The 20,404-nt window shown below is 37.2% G+C and overlaps 1 protein-coding gene across 6 annotated transcripts in view; it reads right to left on the minus strand.

The window, feature by feature from the left end:
- The window catches only part of LOC100648747 (neurogenic protein mastermind), a 248,205-nt gene that overhangs the window by 10,341 nt on the left and 217,460 nt on the right, over positions 1 to 20,404 (minus strand). For all 6 annotated transcript variants that reach the window (XM_012309465.3, XM_012309470.3, XM_012309469.3 and 3 more), the window contains 4 exons: positions 9,735 to 10,073; positions 4,447 to 4,624; positions 1,765 to 2,070; positions 784 to 1,038 (listed from right to left, as the gene is read on the minus strand). In XM_012309465.3, the coding sequence (XP_012164855.2) occupies positions 784 to 1,038; positions 1,765 to 2,070; positions 4,447 to 4,624; positions 9,735 to 10,073 (1,078 nt within the window). The remainder of the gene's footprint in view (positions 1 to 783; positions 1,039 to 1,764; positions 2,071 to 4,446; positions 4,625 to 9,734; positions 10,074 to 20,404) is intronic.

A 20,404-nucleotide genomic window follows, 5' to 3' on the forward strand; every position in this document is an offset into this window, starting at 1 on the left:
CACTAATGAGGATTAGTACAAATGATTTGATAGTGTAATGATATGGTCGAGGATAGAACGAGTTAAAGTACTTGCATATTTTCGTATTAAGCACGAAAAAAATATAATTTTAGCTGTTTCCTGTATAAATAAATTTTAATAGCATCGCTGCGTGTGTTATGATACTATTATTAACTTTTAGAAATAATCAATATATCTTTGGTTTTGTTTTTGTGACACAACAATTCCTTAAGATAAGCTTGTATGTAAAAAGGGAGAACTTGAACTTTATTGACTGCTTTTGATCAATTACAATGGATACTTCATTAAGAAATAATAACATGAACAAATTAAATACGCATATAACAATCATAAAACATATTTCAATATCCTATTACTTTTCTAACAGAAGCCCGATTTATCATACTAATATAACAAAAATAAATACAAAAATATAAACTTAACTGTCGAAAACATCGTTAACACGATTAATTATTTCGTTATACGTTTTGGTGGCGAACAAATCATCACACGACTATTACTTATTATTATTCTACTTAATATATCATACGAAACTATAATCTTTCACGGTAAACACGCGTAATCGAAAGAAATCCATTTGAATAAATCATAAGTTTCATTGAATCAATCATAAGATTATCAGGTAACGAAAATTGATCAGGATCCACCATTTATCGGACGATTAATCACGTCGAAATCATTTTTCTTGTTTAACGCAAGATCTCGTTCGATCAATATACTCCGCGGTTTGAAATCAGGGAATGGTCATCGTCCAAGACTCACCGGTTCCGGTAGTGCTGACAGAGTTGACTGATGAGGACTGCGACATTTGCATCTGCAGTGACATTTGATTATTACTCTGCTGCATGGCTAATGTTTGCTGCTGGTGTTGCTGCGACAGTAACTGCTGCATCTGAGTGCTGTTGGCCATACCGGAGCCAGCGATACCTCCACTCTGTGAGCGGATCAACTGTTGATGCTGTTGCATCTGTGCGGCGTTCATCTGCATTCCACCTGTGCCACCCATACCGAATCCACCTGGAAAATGAGGATAAGTGAAACGGTTTAACACGGTTTACATTTCGTTGTGATAACTGGTATTTACTGTCTACAGAAACACAATGATTTAATTCATCATTTATTACGTATAAAGCTGTAGCCTTAATGGTTTGACTCTTCGTGTTGAGGTATGGAGTGGATCATGAACTAACGTGACAAATATACGTTACTGCAATCATACAGCTTAATTTTTCATTGTAAAATATAGAACTACGAATATAAGAATTGTACAAAATATCTTTTTGTTACAATGGATTAATTGGTAGACACTAATACAAGACCAAATCAATTATTATCTTGCTATCTGCATTACGAATAAAAGAATAATTTCCAATTTTCAAATTCCACATTCCTGTCTCTAGGAAACATAGGATTATAAAATCTCATGAAATGTAACTCGCATTCTACTACTCAATATTATAATATAAGATTTTATTACATTTATTTTATTACAGATTTTATTACAGATTTTATTATATAACATCAATTCTTAATATTTGTAATATCTCTTAATATTCCATTTTCTGCGAAGAAATTAATTCTTAAAACCGAAGATAATTTTCAGAATTATAGTTGTAACCGGTTAACCGAACAGAAAAGTTATTTGTTAATTCGATATCGTTCGAAACGGCGATTACTCGTACGAATCGCCTACTGCGCGCAGGATTACAAGCATGATAATGGATGTCCCAGGGAGACGCTTACCTTGGTGACCTTGTTGGTTAAATTGCGATCGCAAAGCCTGCGCCTGAAAGCCTTGTTGCTGCATGAGAACGTGTCGCCACTCCTGCTGGGCGCCGCGGCCCGCGATACTATTTCCAAGGCCATCAGGCGGACCCACACTAACGTTAGGCGGCCGTTGATTGTTAGTCCTAGGATATCCAAGACGCTGATGCATCTGATGCATTCCGCCTATGGCGGCCATACCGCCACCGCCCATGTACATGTTGCCACCAGCAGCGTGCAACGCCTGCTGCTGCTGCTGCGCAATTTGCGGCCTCATCATCGGACCTACGACAAAACAAGGACAAACGGATAGGTGATTGTTAGTGAACATTGCCATTTTTCAAGGTTTTTATGGAATTTTGTAAAAGATTGTATAAAAATACGGCTAAGAATATATTAAGGACTCTTCTTTAAGGTTTAGATGCATTTTCTTTCATGTTGAGGGAAGATGAAATTTCAGACGTTGAGAATTTATTCTATTAGTAAATCGTCGCTCTCAAAGAAATTATATATGGCTTTCATTTACCTTTTCCTTTATAATGGTACATATTATGTCTCTTAAAATAATTTAAATCTTATCACTGAGGATTATGCCATTGTTGCTTAGTTGTAAATTTATTATTGAATAAATATATGTAAATTGCGTCTGACAGTTTTTTAAAATCGACAACAAGGCAGACAAACATAAAGAAACTCTACTAGAAGAAAGAAGGATATTTTTAAAGCTTCATGTTTCAAAACTTCCAGTACATTTGCTACCAATGATGTATTTTGTATAGAATTAAGTCGTAGAAAATCTTCGTCGTATCAAACAGGAAATCTCTTATCAAACCAGAAGAAGGATTTTCTTGTTACAAATTATATACGAAAATATCTTAGGTAAGATTTACGACGACCGAAACAGGCGATTGAATCGCAGAGGATGGCGATCGATCGCGGGGAAACGTTTCTTCATTCTGGCTAGCCAGATACGTAAAGAAGATACGTATTACGAAGGAAACGTAGAACCTTAATGCTCTGTGGATTTTCGTTTGGATAGAATCTTATGAAAGTAGCTCCGAGCAGATCGATAGAGGAGCCTCGTACGAGCTACGATGTATAAGAATATTTACGATCCCCTTTCCACCACCAATCCACCCTCTCCTGCTCCTACACCTACATCTCGTTCTCGTTCGTTCTTTCTAGCCTCGAGCGGATCCAGCAAGAGATCGGGCTCATTTCCCTCGAATACTTATTTAACTGATCGCGGTGGTTAAAAAGTGTATAAACATTATTCAAATGCTGAAATGCTTCAAATGAATGCTTCGCGTCCAGTCAAATATTTTTTCTCGATTATTCACAGTTTACTCTTTACGTCTTTACGTCTGTTCACTTCGATTTACGTACCTCTATGTAATCGGAATAGTTCAATAATCAAGACAGCTTCCCAAAAAATATTTCCGAGAGAAATACATCTGTTAAGCTTTATTTAACTTTTAGCACACAAACTGTGCATAGTCTCGTCAAACGAGACAAGGTAACCCTTGTCTGAATTATGGTTGGATTGTTTGAGAAACTTAATGGAAGAAGTAGTATAAGTGTATTGACATAATATCCATATAAAGAACATACAAATCTTCTTGAGTACGTGTAGTGATGTGTTTTAATGTTTAGAAATATACAAATAAGTTTAGCTACAGTTTCGTTGAATTACAATTCTTCTTCTTCTGAACTTCTCATTTAAGACTCGAATTTTAAATATTGTTTTGCGGATAGCGGACAAGAGTGAACGAAATGGAGAAATGCATTTTTAACTAGGTTTCGAAGAAAAGTCTGATGGTTGTAATCTTTTTCTCGAGTACAGTTCTTTTATCTATGTTTTCAGAATCTCGTAGTTCTACAATTTTTATTACACGGTATAGTTTGTACATTTCTGTAGTTCCCATAATTTTGTAATTTTCGTTATTCCGTAGTGTTCGTAAATAATGTAGCAGAGATAATAAATCACAAAGATTCGAGAACAGAAGAACGGGAAAATCAAAACTGTCGTACAGTGGTTGAACGCGTCGTTTCGACGAAAGACGGAGGAATCGATAGCAGCACCCAGCTTCTCATTACCCTAAGTGCCTTCCAACTCCGGCCAGTGCATATGAAAGTGACGTAACCGTCGCCACTGTCAGCGTAAAAAGCGAAACAGAGGATTGGATCGTGCCGACGTGGTTGATTTCCACTTTTACAAACGTATACATATTTGCTCCCTCGTTTTCGTACACGAGTATACAAGATCGACATGCTTGAAAATGTATATGTTACTTTTTCTTTCATCTTTTCCCCCGTTTCTTTCTTTAAAGTGTACTCGTATTTAGAATTAAATCCCTGGTTCAACAAATAACTAAATTATATACTAAATAAGCAAAATTAGACAGTAACACATTTTAACTGTAGAGCTTTGAAAGATTAAGAAACGACTTATATTAGATTTATGTTTTTCATTTCATTAATTACATAATTAAACTATGCATAGTGGAGAAGTATTTCCTTAATATTATCCTTAATAATTAACTTAGTCGGTATAGGCGAAACATAGAAATAACACTGACATACATATATGTATAAAGGAATTCTAATTAGCCAAACGAAAAGTCATACATTCATTAGCTGTGGACAGTACAATGTACTCACCTGAAGGTGGCATAGGTTGTTGTGTAACCCTACGCATAGGCCCGGTATTGGGAAACCTAGGCTGCTGACCCATGCTGATACTAGCGTGCATCATTTGGGCCTGAGCCGCCGCTTTGTATTCGGGAGGCGGTGGTCTCACGCCACCCATTCCTCCGGCCATGTGCTGTTGTTGCATCACCTGAAAGAACAAGTAAATAATGGATTTCAATTACATGAAATTACGTGCCTCGGATACTTTGACTTCGCGATTCGAAGCCCAGTGCGTGTGGCACTACTGTTGTATTAGGTTGTCCGAAAAGTTTCTTTCGTTTCGTAAGCTGATAATAGGTGAACAAAAATTTCTGTTTTATATTATTTTATTGAATTAGGTATGATCCACTTCGTTATATTTCTATTATTACGTTCGTGCATAATTCAGTAAACAAACATAAAACAAAAAACATTGTGCGTTTATTATTTCCTTATAAAACGAAAGAAACATTTCGGACAACTGTACTATTGAACTACTAATAGTATGCTACTATTTGTATATAACTAAATCTGTATATAAAAGATTATTTATTAATTATGTGGAAAACTATAAGCAATATAATCAAATTCGCATCAAGACTTCGTAAAATTAACAGACATTCACAAACGTCGAAGATTCTACTCAAATACCACTCTTGCCCAATAGAAAAATATTCTAATATATCTTTTCATTCGAACTTGAAGTTCTGCTAAAACACCTGCTATCTGCTGCGGTAACGTCATAAATGCGCGATACTAAAACGGAATCGCGGATGAAGAACACGATATAAGGTTCGACTGACGAGTCTTGAACAGCGATAAGGCACGAGTTAGAAAGCCGACCGACGGATTCCACGGGGAATAATTGCAACTCAGCTCACGGCACGCATCGATGACTCGTTAGGAGTCGCATTGTCGTCGAACTGGCGAGCACGGAAGTTCCGAGCATCGGTGTCGTTGCACAAGACCCCTTAGATTGCATTTCCACTTCCTGGTGTTACGCGGCCGTCGACGAAAGTCCGCGTATACGATGACGACAATGAAGACGGAAAGGCAACCAGAGACAGTAGCCACACGTTTTCCTCATTACCAAACGAGATACGCATTCACCATGTTTTTCCATCATTTTCTCTGCGTCTTTCTTCCTAAATCTTCTGCGTTTTTCTACACCCTTCTATATTTTTTCCGACACACAGTGAGTTACGCAATTGTTTGTACTACTTTAATACTACTTTTAATACGCAAGTAAAATATTTAGCATATTTTTTTGTTTGCCAAACGAAATTTTTATTTTCTCAATTTCACAAGATATCTGTACACTCGATATAGGACTTGGGACCAATCATGAGCTTATATTAAGAGAATCTTTTATTTAACTGCGATTAAACTTCTTAATTTGCCCTGTTTTGCTATATTTTTCAGAACATGCAAATAAGTTTTAAATAACATAGTTATCACGTGATTGGTACACTGTTCCAAACTTTCTATCTACGTATAAAAATTTGAACGTGTAAAACCGGAGCACTCTCGCCAGCAAACATAAGTATTTTTTCCGTTGTTGAACGTGCAACAACCAACGATTAAGCGAGCACCGCCCTGTTGCTCTCACAACGAGCTTCTGGTGAACGGAGGAAGCACTCTTAAAATCAGCATGTAGCAATTTCACGCGCGTTCTTCCTCTGATTCGTACTTGAGAAGAAGGAAATGAATGGTTCTCTACGGATTAACTCTTGACTGGATCACTTAAAATTGTTAGTTTAACAATTTGCTTTAATATTTGTAATTTTGGCGATCTAAGTAATTTTGATATAAAGGAGACTATTCAAGAAAATAAAAAAAAAACATAATTTAAAAATAAAGAGAATAATTATAATAATATAATTTAAAATCGATACAATATCTAAATTAATCCCAATTCCTAAAAACAGAGAATAAAAGATATTCGTCGATACCATATCATACCAATCGATATAATCGATTATTAATCGTTAAAAAATCTGATTTAAGAGAACCGCATATTACAGATCGATCATTTCGCCGAAGAAGCAACAAATCTTCGTTATTCTTCGAAAATCGAGGAAACTTCGCCAACGTTCTCACGGCAATTAGGGACGCGATTGCACTTCACGGTAGCTCAATTACATAGAAAGTGACCCAGAGCTCGACCCATGCAATCTTGAAAAATCTTCCTTCATTTTGTAACACGATTCCAAGCGATTCTACCTAACATCAAGAACAAGCAATTATCAAACGATCTGGTGTTTAACTCTTCAACCTGTACAGCCTGCGTTTGTTTTATTCCATTATAACGAACGTACGAAAAACAAAAAAAGAAAAAGGAAGAAAACGTGATCGAAGCAAATATCGAGAAAGAAGAAAAGAAAGATCCGCACTGATGAAGAATGACTAACCAATTGCGTGAGACCTACAATTAGTAATTGGAGCACGATCAGAGAGTTGCCTTCGATACTCTAACATCGTTAAAGTAATGCTTGGTATTACAACTGAGTCATTCGTTAATAAATCGTGCGGCGTGTCCGCGAGCGGGAACGTGACCGCGCCGCAGAGAATCCGTTACGATTTATAAATCGTTAATAATTTTACTCTGCTCATCGAACAGCTTTCGATTTTCTTCCAGTATGTTTTTCTTGAGAGGATGTTGATAAATTATCATGATTCGTTATTTCTTGATATTTACGTTCTTCTGCATCTATTCTCAATAGGTTGGAATAAACAGAATAATTAATTATACTTTGACATATAAATCACGCATCAGATATGTTTTTTAAACATTTGATACGTTAACTGCCACGCGAATTTTTATATATTTTGCTCTGAGAACTACAATAGATTGAGATATTACTATACCATGATATTTAATCTTTGCAAAGTATTATGTTGTATTTGGACACTTTCTTTCGACAATGTTATTTAAGTCTTTGTCGAAATTTACTTTATTTTGATCATTCTAACAGGTATAGTAAAACGTGACTCGTCGATGACCACGATAGTAGTCGACGTATTAGGCATACATTTTACGAACGTTCTTGTTGAAGGAATATCGTATAACGTTCGTGTTATAGAATTAGATCGACAGGTGATGGGGCGAATTTATGCAAATATGATTTCGATGACTCGACGTGTAATTTGATATTCAATGTTTTAGCAATTTTTCAATAGCCGAGCGAAGGAGCAAGTGTTCGAGGGGATAATTCGTGGAAGAAGACGATTCAGTGACAGTAATTGAGCTCGTGGACACAGTTTCTTCCGATGCAAATTGGAAATGCATAAAAGATGAAGAACACGGTGCCGGACAAGATGTAAATGACTGCATGCAAATGTTGTCTGATTGCAAAGTTGCCGGCGTTACATTATACCTCGAGTAACTAGAACAACAGGCTCGATACAGACGCACGTCTTTCGTCTCGTCTTTTTCTGTTTTCCTTTTCCTCTTTTGTTCGCGTCGGCACAAAGAACAATATGGACCGATAAACTCTACAAGTTCTAAATGGCTTTAATGCGACGTAATTCGTAAAGATGTAAAACTAACGCGTTCACCTGTAATTTAAAACTCTAATGAGCTGAATACACACGCCGATATGTATAAGTGCTGTTTATGGAATGAAAAGCAGAGGAGAACAAATTTGCACACGTAACGTCGTAATATCTTCACGACGGTCACTTTTTCATGTATATCGCTTATTAGCAATTCACCGTGTTTATTGTCGTCACAGTGTTTGTTAGTGTGTGTTTTTTTATTATTTGCTATGCGACAGAAAGAAGTACTTAAACTGGATAATATAATTTTATTAAGATTCAAACACTGGATATAACAACTTCATTTTTCTGATTCTTTATATTAATTTTTATCCTCACAATTGACAATTAGAACTGTAGATAATGATACAATATGAAACATACGAAAAAATAAATTCAAGTTCATCCTAGAATATTTTCTGAAATTGTAAATATCGTCGTGTCTGATTCATAAGAAGTCTAACATCGAAGGCAACCATATTGGAGTAACAACAAAATAATTACGGACTTTTATTAAAAGAATTATTATTCATACATTATTCTCTTTATTTAAATTAATTTCCATTTGTCAAACAATATTTTTCATACTGTTAGATTGTTTATAGCGTAAGTTTAACGTAAAGTTCATTATATGTAAACTATTAAATTAATAATAATAGTAATTAATAATTAAATTTAAAAAAACTAAAGTTTCGTATATTCATAAAATAAATCGTGACACGAAGTCACAGTCAATTGCATACGAATAATAGCACATAGTAAAATAAACATTTAATTTAGCAATGAAAATAGATAAATAACAGGAACAAAAAATGGTGAATAAACAAACCGCAATAATTTCACTCGATCGAGCTCCTTCGAGCATGGCAAACCGCATTCGTAAACATCGTAAAAAAGGCAAGATCTTGTTTAGTCGCGATAACACCAGACATTACGTTCTCTCCAGGAAGTGCACGCGAACTCAGATTTCCCGGTTACAGAAAAAGTTTCCATTCATTGTTCCGCGGCTTCCAAGACGCTTGTCCTATTTGCGTCGTTTCTTTCAGCGCGATGGAACCAAGAAGTTGCAAAGGAGCCGCGATACCTGTTGCTCACCATCGCCGGATACCAACTTAATGTTTCGAATAACGCGCGTTGCCACGACTCCGCGAATTCTCAATTTCTTTCTTTCTATTCTATTCGCAGAATTTAAAAAAAAAATGTCACTTCTCTCAAGATTCTTAACATTTTCAAATAGAAATGTTTTGTAAAGCCTACTTCCCCTCGCTACTATAGCTATCGCAATCTCTACTATCACTTTATCCGTTGAATTAGTTATTACAAAACCTAATTCTCCGGCGAACCCCTCTGTTATCTCTCCGATCAAAATTTAATAACTAATTACAATCTTATAAATTTTCCTTCGCATAATCACGATTATTTACAATCACGATGAGAGTATAAAATACCGCGACGTTCCTCGCAACCTCTATCCAACCTTATTCCAAGAACAACACCCCTATTCCTTTATCGAAATTAAAATTCCCCCGATCAACCGTAGATTAAACCAAACCCATCACGAATCAAGTTTCCTCACCCCTTTACTCGCGAAACACCATTTCTATTACCATAGATAAACATCGCTCGCGGTACCATTAGGTAATTAAACCATAAACCAGTCCCCTGGCTCACACCCTCCAGGCTCGAGCACACGACAAGACATTCTAGAAAACTTTCGATCGATTATGGAATAAGACACATACCTGCTGAGCGCGCATTAGCTGCTGCTGCTGAAGAATCTTAGCGTGTTGATGTTGATCCACTTGATTCGGCGGCACTTGCTGGGGATGGTTGCGTGCAGCTGCAGTCCCAGCGGGTTGGGAAACGCCACCCGCGGCTGCAGCCGCAGCTCTCTGTCTCAGACTTTGCTGCGTGAAGTTGATCGTTTGAGACTGAGAAACCGAACAATACGTGTCCGTTTGCCCGGCCGGTCCTGACTGACTTTGGTTCTGTTGCTGGTTGAAGTACATGCCCTGTTGCGCCGCCACTGATACGCCTGGCTTCAGGTCGCCTGTTAGCTGCATATGCTGACCCGCAGACACCTAGAAACAAAAGATGCAATAATTAGTAATGTTTTGATTTGATTGGAAGATGCTGAATGATATTAAACAGTAAAGTATTTCGTATTTCAACTTAAGTATGTGAGAATATTTCCTTTTGTGAAAATTTGGTAATTGATAATATATGTATATTCTGAGGTTTAATTAGACGGTATTGGCATATAAGTGAAATATCTAGAAAGATTTCATAATCAGTCACATTCTGGTTTGACCAAAAATATTTATATTAATAAATATCAAAATTTGGAGATTATTCACTTGGGTCTATGCAAATAGGCATTTATATCGTTACGAAGTTTAGGAAGAAACAATTTGTCTTAAGTAATAAAACAATCCGAATCGTAAATATAGAAAATATTTAAATTTCCCTCCCGGTGCAACAGATACGCTTCTTCAAATAAAAAATCGTAAAATTCTGGTAAAGTTATTTACCATACCGTTATGAATTCTGAAATTTTACATTTTTCCAACATACCGCGTTACCAAATTTATTGTCACTAATTTGCCTCCTAACTCTACTGTAATACTCGCTTACGAAATATAGCCTAATTCTATCTCAATCGCTTTTTAATCCTTTTACCACGAAAAAACGGCTACAAAGGGTTGCACAAAGGCGAATTTTATTGCATTTCGATTGTTCCCGGACGGTAGTGATCGCGTACGAGCTCGGTATGATTTGGCGCTAAAGGTATGATCCACGGTCGAACGTAGATCAGATCGACCGGTGCTTTTCATCCAGCGCTACAGAGGCGAACAACGGATCGCCACAGGCGGGCTGGAATTTGGTTTCTAGCAAAAAAGCGGTGGACAAGTGGCGACTATTGTCCTGTCGTCGCTCGTTGCCCGGTCAATGATACAAAATGGCTACCGTTCTTCAATATCTCATCCACCGGCTAGCGAAGGGAAAAAGGACGGAGAGGGAAGTAGAAGGCACGAGCGTAGTCCCTTGTATGGCTTCGATGACTCTTGACCCCGGCAATCGAGTCGTGGTAATCTAGTCCGACTTTAAGCCTCCCTTAATTTTTTCTTTTGTACGATCCAATGGACATTGTGCGCTTAATTGTAATCCTCGAACGAAACTATCCTTTTGAGAAATTATTTAATTATTTAAATTATTTAATACTTCTATAACTCGAAGAATATACCTCGACCAACATTTTTGCATATTGATTTTGGCGTCTGTTTCCATGTTTAACAACGATCTTCCTCTCTCCACGTGTTTCTTAATAATTTATATTTGAGATTTAAATGTTTGCCAACTGGGCTTGACATTTTATTTCATTCGATTCTTCTTTTCGATAATCCAAAGATAGGACGTATGGAAATAAAATAAAAATTACAAATCGACACAGTACAACCTGATCTCAAACATGAGAGCAACGTGTATGTACCGATAAATAATTCTTGTTCTATGGTACGTGTATCTGCGTGCATTATACGCTGTATCTCATTATTCCAAGTTATGAAGATGAACGAATCGAAATTAGAATCAGATTATCAAACAACCATCATATCTTGCGAATTAAATTCGTTCTTTGCGAATTTCTAACGCGAAGCATCGCATAATGAGAACACACAGCGTTCCTCTTTGGCCTCGGGCCACTTATTGGCTGTCTCCACCAATCCTTTGTTCGTACGCACCATATGGAAATTGCCCCGATCCGGTACCTCGTCAGTACTTTATTACAGCGAACGACTTATGACCGACGTACCTAAGTGTCACAAGGTCTTGGGCGCGTGCACCGGCCACGCATAATCGAGCCAAGCCTCAATCGTCTTCTATTTATATTAAATTTTCAATTCTACCAGCTTCTAAATATATCTTATACGATGGAATATCGGAACACGCCTTCTTCAACGCCTTCGTATCACTCTTTTCTTCCTCTCTTTTCTTCTCTTGCTTATACGCAATCCACGCACATGATCAATTATTGCAAAAGTACAAAAAGGTTTCCATTTTCATTTTTCTAGTATATCTTGCATCTCGCTCTAAAATGATTGGATATATCAACATGCAATCAGTTTCAATATTGGATCGTTCGCGATTGTTGAAAGTGGAATCACCTATGAGAGATAAGACGCGTTTCCTTGGTCCCGCCGGTATCTTGAAAACTATAATCATTGTATGGAACAAACAAAAGAACACAGTCTTCGATACTGATACACAATTATCTCTTATGATTGCTATATAATGAACAGGCGATTTTTAGAAGTTGTGATAACATAGTAATTTACGATGAATACGCTGACTATATCGACTTCTTCGCAATTATTATTATTACATATTGTTCTTGAAAAGAATGTTTGTTAATTATTCCTTAGGCTTCCGAAGTAGAACATTTCACTTCGGTTCCAAAGTTTCGAGTTAGTTTTAAATTAAATAAGTACGGCTTCTTAGCGTAATTTCATTCTAGGAGAATCAACGCTTAAAAACCGTGACATTAGAAACAGCAAAAGCTCTTTCAAAATCCTCCTAAACACACGCAGCGAATACCGCGTATTTTAGTAAATCAGTCTGCAGAGGGTAAAATATTTGAATATCAAAAGATGGTCGATTATTCTAGGGAATTTCTGCATGGTCACGCGTCCATTTCACCGAGACAGCGACGCACCCTTTTGCGCGGACCATGCCGCGAATAATCTTCATTACGGTAATTAGAGACTCGACGGTTGCGGACCTCCTGTTTCGACGCCACTCGTTCTACTACTGGTAACTACCATTATGTCAGGTGCTGTGAAAAGTAAATAATTCTCTCCCGTGGAGTCTGTCTGACTGAGCGTAGTTGCTTTGCTCCTTTATCTTGTATCAGGCAATTTTTGTCATTAAAACCCTTAACATGTCTGAAGGAAAAGTTAAAAGATTTGTAGAGGATTGGTAGAGGATCGGTAGTTAGACTAACGAGAATATGCTGTTGCAACCTGTCAAATATATTTAAATTAAATAAATAAATATAAATATAAATAGCGTCGTTGAGACGCTCGTACAAACGTATTCGTTAAGACAGTGTATAATCGCTGACTAGATCGCTGATAGATACTGGACGGGGGAGAGCCGGAAAATTCAAATTCGACTTCGTTCGACGATTGCATATAGCGGCGATATTGTTTTGCCCAGAGTTTATTTATCATTACATTGCGTGTATCCTAACGATCTTGATACTCCGACACAAAACAACTGATTGATTGATTTGAACTGTCTTCTGACGCATGTGCTGTTACAGATTCAAGGTTCAAGCTCATCCGGAGGATTACTTTTGGATTCATTCCTAGAATCTAGAAAGAAATTTCTTACTAAATATTATAACCAGCCCTATTTTGAATATTTTATATATTCTTGCACATTATGTAGAATCTGTGCGTTTCTGCATTCTTTTTCCCACAAATTTGTAAACATCCGCAGTACTCATAAATCTGATCTAACTGCTTTCCATTCCCTCATCGCCAACCAATCTCCTTGCAACAATTATTAATCCAAATTTCTCTTTTCAACCTCCGTAATCCTTAATTCCTTTCGTATAACGGCAAGAAAAAGCCAGTTGTACAAGGGTAAATTGCAGGAGACCATCACGTAATCCGCATCGTCTCACGAAAACGAGCAACCGTGTAAGATGGGAGGGGGCGGAAACACCATAGGCTTTTAGTTATGAGGCTGTAGGAGAAAGCTCGTACCCTGGTCGGGTCGCGCATAATTAGCCTAAATCACGACGGGATGTCCCGGTGGGAGCTGCTGGCCGCGACATCTGCATAGCACGTGTCTTGTTATCCGCTGCTTACAGAGAAGGAGTTTTGGTGAAACTGCTGGAGCTTCCGCGGACAAGGACGAGCTCTGAACCGACCATTCAGACAGGAATACTAATATGGAGAATGGGTTTGGGACAAGAGACGCCTTCTACGGGCCATAGGACACTTTAACGCTGCTTTAGCCTAATCGAGATTCAGACACGGTTGATGGTCGTTTCGTTCCTCTGGTTATTGTTGTTTGTGTGAGAATAAAGGCTTAAACGCGTTCACAGCAAGTCGTGATCGCCAGTCAAACTGCGTGGATTAGTTCCTTTGCGGGGTTGCACCGTCAACGTTTAACCAAAATGAGGCAAATCTTGTGATTCGCGTGTCCTGGATATTGTATATCACGTCAATCTTAACTGGTTTCAGCGAATAGTAAATTGATATCGTGATTCTTGGCGAACGAATTTTCTTATACGAAAAGGAGAATCCAGTGCATTTTTGCATTATTAAATTTTACAGAATAAAATTACCAGGATTGATGGATCTTGTAACGTAATAGATGTTTGAATGTTCAGTGTGAATTGTCGAATTTTAATTTTAATATCTATTATGGTAAATCCATTTGTTCCGTGGTAAAATGTGCATGGTAATTGATTTCTAGATGTGATCTCTCTATGTACTTATAGGTCATATTTTTTAGAGACATTGTTCAATATGTTTCATTTTAAGCATCTCAAGATTCCTTCGGATCTTCTAGCATTATATGTACCATTACGCACCACATTTTACTTCATCCATAGTTTATTGTGCATAACATTTTTCGAAAACTTCTTCTTCTATCGAAGAATAAAAGAATTTAAAGCTTTTTTATCACAGAGAATAAGCCATTAATGCCAGCAACACATTAACGTTCTCAGTTTTGACATAAAAATAGCCTCCTTTTTTCGCGAACGTGTCATAAAGTTTCCAATGGAAATTCTCACGTGTGGGATTCTGTACCATCGGATGAAATACAGTGTTCGATGCACTCACCAATGGAAGTAAATCGAGAGAGATCGAAAGAGAGTTTAATGGTGTTGAAACAGGTTGATGAATGTAGCGTGAAATTGATGAGATGAAGTAGTGATGAGGAAGGTTTGATTTAGAATGCTTGATTGGTGGGGATATTTAGTTGCTGACGAAATAATTAGTTTGAATAATTGGGGGAGAGAGATAATTGAAAGATTGATGTGAATTAGGTCTATAGAAAGGAAGTGTTTATTTTCTTAACCACTCTATGGTACGTTTAATGAAACAAAAAGAAAAACAGTCTGCTAAAAAAAAAGAAACCTACAAAAAGCCAAAATTTCATAGAAAAATTCTTTAAATGAATGTAAATTTAATTTATCATTTTCTCGGCTTATCTCGTTTTTATAAAAAAGTGCATTTGTACTACTTCCTCATTAACAATAAATTCTACAAATAATAACTACTTTTCTGCAAGTATCGTAACAATAAAAATTAACTTCCAACTTAATATATCCCTATAAAAAAACCCCCAAAAACTCAAAAAGAAGGAAAGTCAACAGATTCTTCTTTCGAACCCTACAATCAAAATCCTATCAACCCTTTTTCCCTTCCATTCTCTCCCATCTTTCTAAACTTTCTCTGAAAATTCCTCGCGTGCACCCATTTTCTCCGTCATAATATTCCTCGATCGAGCATTATCCTTTTCTTTTTTTTTTCATGTACGTGGGTGAAACGCGGACAGTATACGGGAGCGAGAATATTCACGCGCGAACGGGTATGTAGAGAGCACGAACAAAAAGAGGGAACACTTTCCGAGATTTTCGCGGATCGAGTATATTTCCAGGGTATTTCCAATCGCGAACGCTGTGCAATCGAGCATCGTTAATGACGAACGGCAGCCATTAACGATCGACGCGTGTTCCTCGTACGATTCTGCACTTCGTGCATACCTTCACGTGAACACAGAGGCTTATCGATCGATGACTCGTGTCCGGGCGCAGCCATAAGCGCGGTTGCACGCGTTGCACCCGTGATACGCGTGTGTTTCGCATAATCGCCATCTTTGCTATTATGTGGCTTGTGTGCAGCAGGGTCAATTGGCGAACACGAGGCAGACAGGTTGACAAACTTGTTACGGATGATATTTGGCCGCAGGTATTGCAGGTATTCGAAATTAGAGGCTGCCTTGACTATTAGTTATTAATTACACGAACGGTTAGCGCCGTCTCGTGTAATTAATAATATCCATTCGAGCCGGTGATTGCGACTGACTAAGCGCCACGTTATCGATCTCAGGAATATTCTACACCTGTGCTGGTATCTCGTCTCGTGTTGTAACCAGAAGCGAAATAGATAAATTTTAGATGAGTTGCTTAGTAACTTATATAACGTTGTGTTTTCTTTTTTTCTCTTTTATTGCGGTAATTTTGATCAGTCAACCAATCTTAAATTATTAGAAATCGTCGGTGTAAATTAAATTTCAATTTAGCGGGAACGATTACCGATCGCTCAACTTGAAGATGATTCGATATTTATCTGTTTCTACTCGGTTAATCCGATGTCGACTGTAAGTAATCGTATTAAGTTAAATACTGTAAAATCATAGATGACGAGCAATTGAGACAATAAATGCATCGCTCTATTCATTCAGTACGTTAGTCATCTCGAACAGTAAAAATATCAGACCTTCGTTCTGTCAGCTTTATGATAGTTTGTAACGAAACGCGTGCATAAGCTTTTACGACGCAAATATAAATTTTCTACGAGAATTATTTCCAAGCATACAACATAGAGAAGCAAACCCCAATTGTATTAACAAGAAACCCATTAATCAATTCAAATACAATTGCTTAATCTCAATTATTCGAAACGATCCTATAAGATTGCACATCTCAAGTTCTCCAAAGTCTACCAAACACCTGATAGGCATTAGTCGACGCTAGATAAGATCGTTGAGATAATCGATCGCTATTATTAATCGATGTCACGCTGGAATGCAAATTATAAGCGGAAGTAACACCGGTCGAAGCAGCTTTATCACGACTGGAAACGTCAAGTTACACGCTTGAATGCGCTTATAAGTCCGTCGTCGTCAACATGTTGCACAGCAACCTGACTCACGAGCAGAGATCTCGCGAGAATCGCGTCGCGACTAATATCACGATGCAGTAATCGCTAATCATAGCGCTCGTGATTTGCATGACGATCTACGAATATATTCTTGCTGAAGGATATACCGGGGGACGACAAATTAGTAGGTCTTTCAGCTTCTGATTTTCGATCGTAGTTGGGTTGTAATGGCAAGGAGAGGATGGAGATGTCGGTATGAAGTTGAAATGTAGATGTTGGTTTTGTAAAATCTACAGAGGTGAAGTTGATGGCACAGGAAGTGAAATTGAACGTGGAATTTCAGAAGTTGTTGAAAGTAGCTTCTACCATTCTAAGTCGTTCTATAAATAAGTCTTTCTGCTAGATGCTTTGTTTAATAGTTTCACTATATGTGAATATATTTACGGTTGTGTGTCTATGAGATTGAAATTTAAGAAATGAAATTTTAGAAATAAATAAAATTTCTCCCTGAGAGGAAGTACGATACAGATAAAATGTAATTTCTGCTATTTTATAAATTGAAATTGTTTTAATTTTCTTTCAATAACTTTCAAATTGTCTTGGCGTAATTTTGACGGTCTTCTAAATAACATTTAATATAAAATCTGAACAAACCTTAGATCGAGTATCTTTCGATTGTTTTATTCTAAATAACTAGATATTTTCATACATGCAACAAATCTATCCATTTTCTGTTATCTTCGTTCAGAATGATTGAAATACTCTAACATAATACCTCGATATAAATCAACTTAATGAAGCTTTATGTCATCTATTAGCACAAAATCATAACATTCAGCAATTTCCCCTTCCAAACAAAATGTATAATAAGGAAGTTGATTTACAATTGATGAGATTTCCAAACAACCAAACAGTAAGGCGATCTACAGGAAAACATGACGTTGTCGATCGTCACCGGAAACCAAACATCCCGCCGCGAGGAAACAGTCGGCGAACGTACAAAGCAGTTAGTTCATAGGAATCCGAGGCTGCTTAATGATCCACAAATAAGTATCGCTGCCTAATGATCCACAAAACCATAATGGAGTTATGTAGAGGAAGCGCAACATCGCGCTGCGGGAGAACGAGATATTGAAATAAGTTGAAGACGAACAAAATCGTACGCACTTGTGCGTATCGGAACTCTGCTATTTTCGTCGCCCACCAGTGAATGCTACGAACATGATTTTCTATTCTTCCATTTTCCATTTCTTTCTATTTCTTCGTATGTTTCTCTACATCGAATCTTTTTCTAAGTTTGTTAATAATTAGAAATTAATTTTACGCATATCAATAATAATTCCACTTATCTTCTATTATTATTTCGCTTAACTTCTAGCATTAGATGACGGGTAGGATCGAGAAAAGTTCACTGATAAGCCCATTAGTAGATTCTCAACGAAACCACCACAGAGTCACGAACACTTTTCTCCAAGTAAAAAATACGGAGAGATGTACATTAATATTCCATAATACATTGCATATCGTACAAAGAAATATTTTATTTGCTGAAACATTTTTGCACGCAGATGTCGCTCCGAGTCAGGTCGACCTTTAAATGGACATTTTCTGACGGAGGATCCAGTCTGTTTGCAACGAGAAATCCGGATTGTACTCGAGAGAAGTAATCCTCTGCTTACATCACTGGACGCACGTGTTACGTTGCTCAAGATAGAAGAAGAAAAGAAGATTCTGTACATAGGTGAATTGCACAAGTCCCTTCAGACGGTGACCTCCGTTTTCGTTTCCACGCTATGCGATGTTGACCTCGACGATATACACATTTAGCATGGTAATTCGACTATCGTACAGCAAACAGTGGAGGATTCCGTTGGTGGATATAGTAATAAAGAGCGAAATTGAGAATTTTACAAATTGAAGATTTGTACCTGGAGAACTTGAGAGATGCAATTCAAGGATACGTCGTGAGGCAAAAATAGATGTTGAATTTAAATGGAAACGTAGATACTGATTCAAAGATATGTAGTAGCGCAGATTGTGGGCGTAAATGATGAACGTTTCAGGATGTAAATTGTTGCTATCGTAGAATATTCGAGATTGACCGCATATTTGAAATATACGCGGAAATTTTGACGACCTTTTCGTTCTGAGTGTGGGAAGGAAATATCAGAGTTCAGTTAGGTTACTATGTGTAGGTGTGACGTTCTCTTGTTACAAATCACTGAGCAAATTTCGATCCTGCCAAAAGTTTATTAAAGGCTAAAAGATATTTACGTCATTTTAAATAACGCTCGCGAAAATGTCACTGCACACACAAGAAGAAAATCGATTATCCCACGTAATAAAACCTGAAATTGTAATCTCGCAATCAACCGGTTTCAGATTGTTACATGTCCCGTGGAATTCCGGAATTGAAGAAAAATAATCAACTACCACGTTTCTTAGCTTGTAGAACTTCTAAAAAGAAGTCTAGTGAGATAAACGAAACTGTTATTCGTATCTGTACAATTAGTTTCCAATTAATAGCAAACTTAGCAAAATATTCAGTGTTACATCTAACAACGAAGGTTAGGAGACCCGAAAGTTATAAAAATTATGAAACTTTGCCTACAAATAAAATATCTCATACGTAATACAACCCGATCTTTCGTACTATAATTCGAATTTGGGGGATGAAGTTACCGTCTGAAAAAATGTAGTATTTTTTTGGTGAAATAACTCAAAAATAAAGGGAAAAAATTTTCTATTTGTATTAAAAATAAATGTAATTCTTTATGTCTAATATTAATCATGGGGATATTTCTAGTTCACTGTCAAACAACATCGATTCATGGACCAAATGCTGGGATATTACAATACACAGATCGATGGAGAGGGTTCTGGTGAAATTACCGAGGGTCGAACGCTGGCTTCGCGATTTGCTTTTTATCGGATCGCGACATCTCACGAACGTAGGTGAAATAATTAATCCGAGGGATTAAGGCGGAACCGAATACTCGAGCAAATTGAAACGGGAGCAAAGCGTGCATTTGCAATTTGCGGTTCGATTCGCGAAAATCTGCTCGCCGCCACGGTTTTCCACCAACGACGGATTAAAGTGGAATCGATTTAATTGATTAGGCGTCATTTGAGTTTGTTAGGTTTCTATTAAACGGCACAGAACGTGTACACGATTACATGGTTTCCAGTATATAAGAACTAATATAAAATAACTAGGTACGTTTCTCAAAGACGGACTTCCTTCTTCATTTGAACTAACGTTTAAATGAACTCAAACTTCAGCTAGATTTACATCCAGTAAAGGGTCACCACCAATACACAGATTAATTTACACGTACAGCATACATAAAAGATATATGTACGAATAAAAAAAGAAAATCTGAAATCATTGACTTTGTTTAAAAGATCTTATAAACAGTATCGTTATCCTTAAAAGTAACGAAACAGCAGTGGTCAAAATGGCCGTTGGCTAACGAACAGGAAGCTGTGAACATTGCAGCGGAATAATC

The sequence above is a fragment of the Bombus terrestris genome, chromosome 6 (assembly GCF_910591885.1).
Source record: "Bombus terrestris chromosome 6, iyBomTerr1.2, whole genome shotgun sequence".
Taxonomy (NCBI): domain Eukaryota; kingdom Metazoa; phylum Arthropoda; class Insecta; order Hymenoptera; family Apidae; genus Bombus; species Bombus terrestris.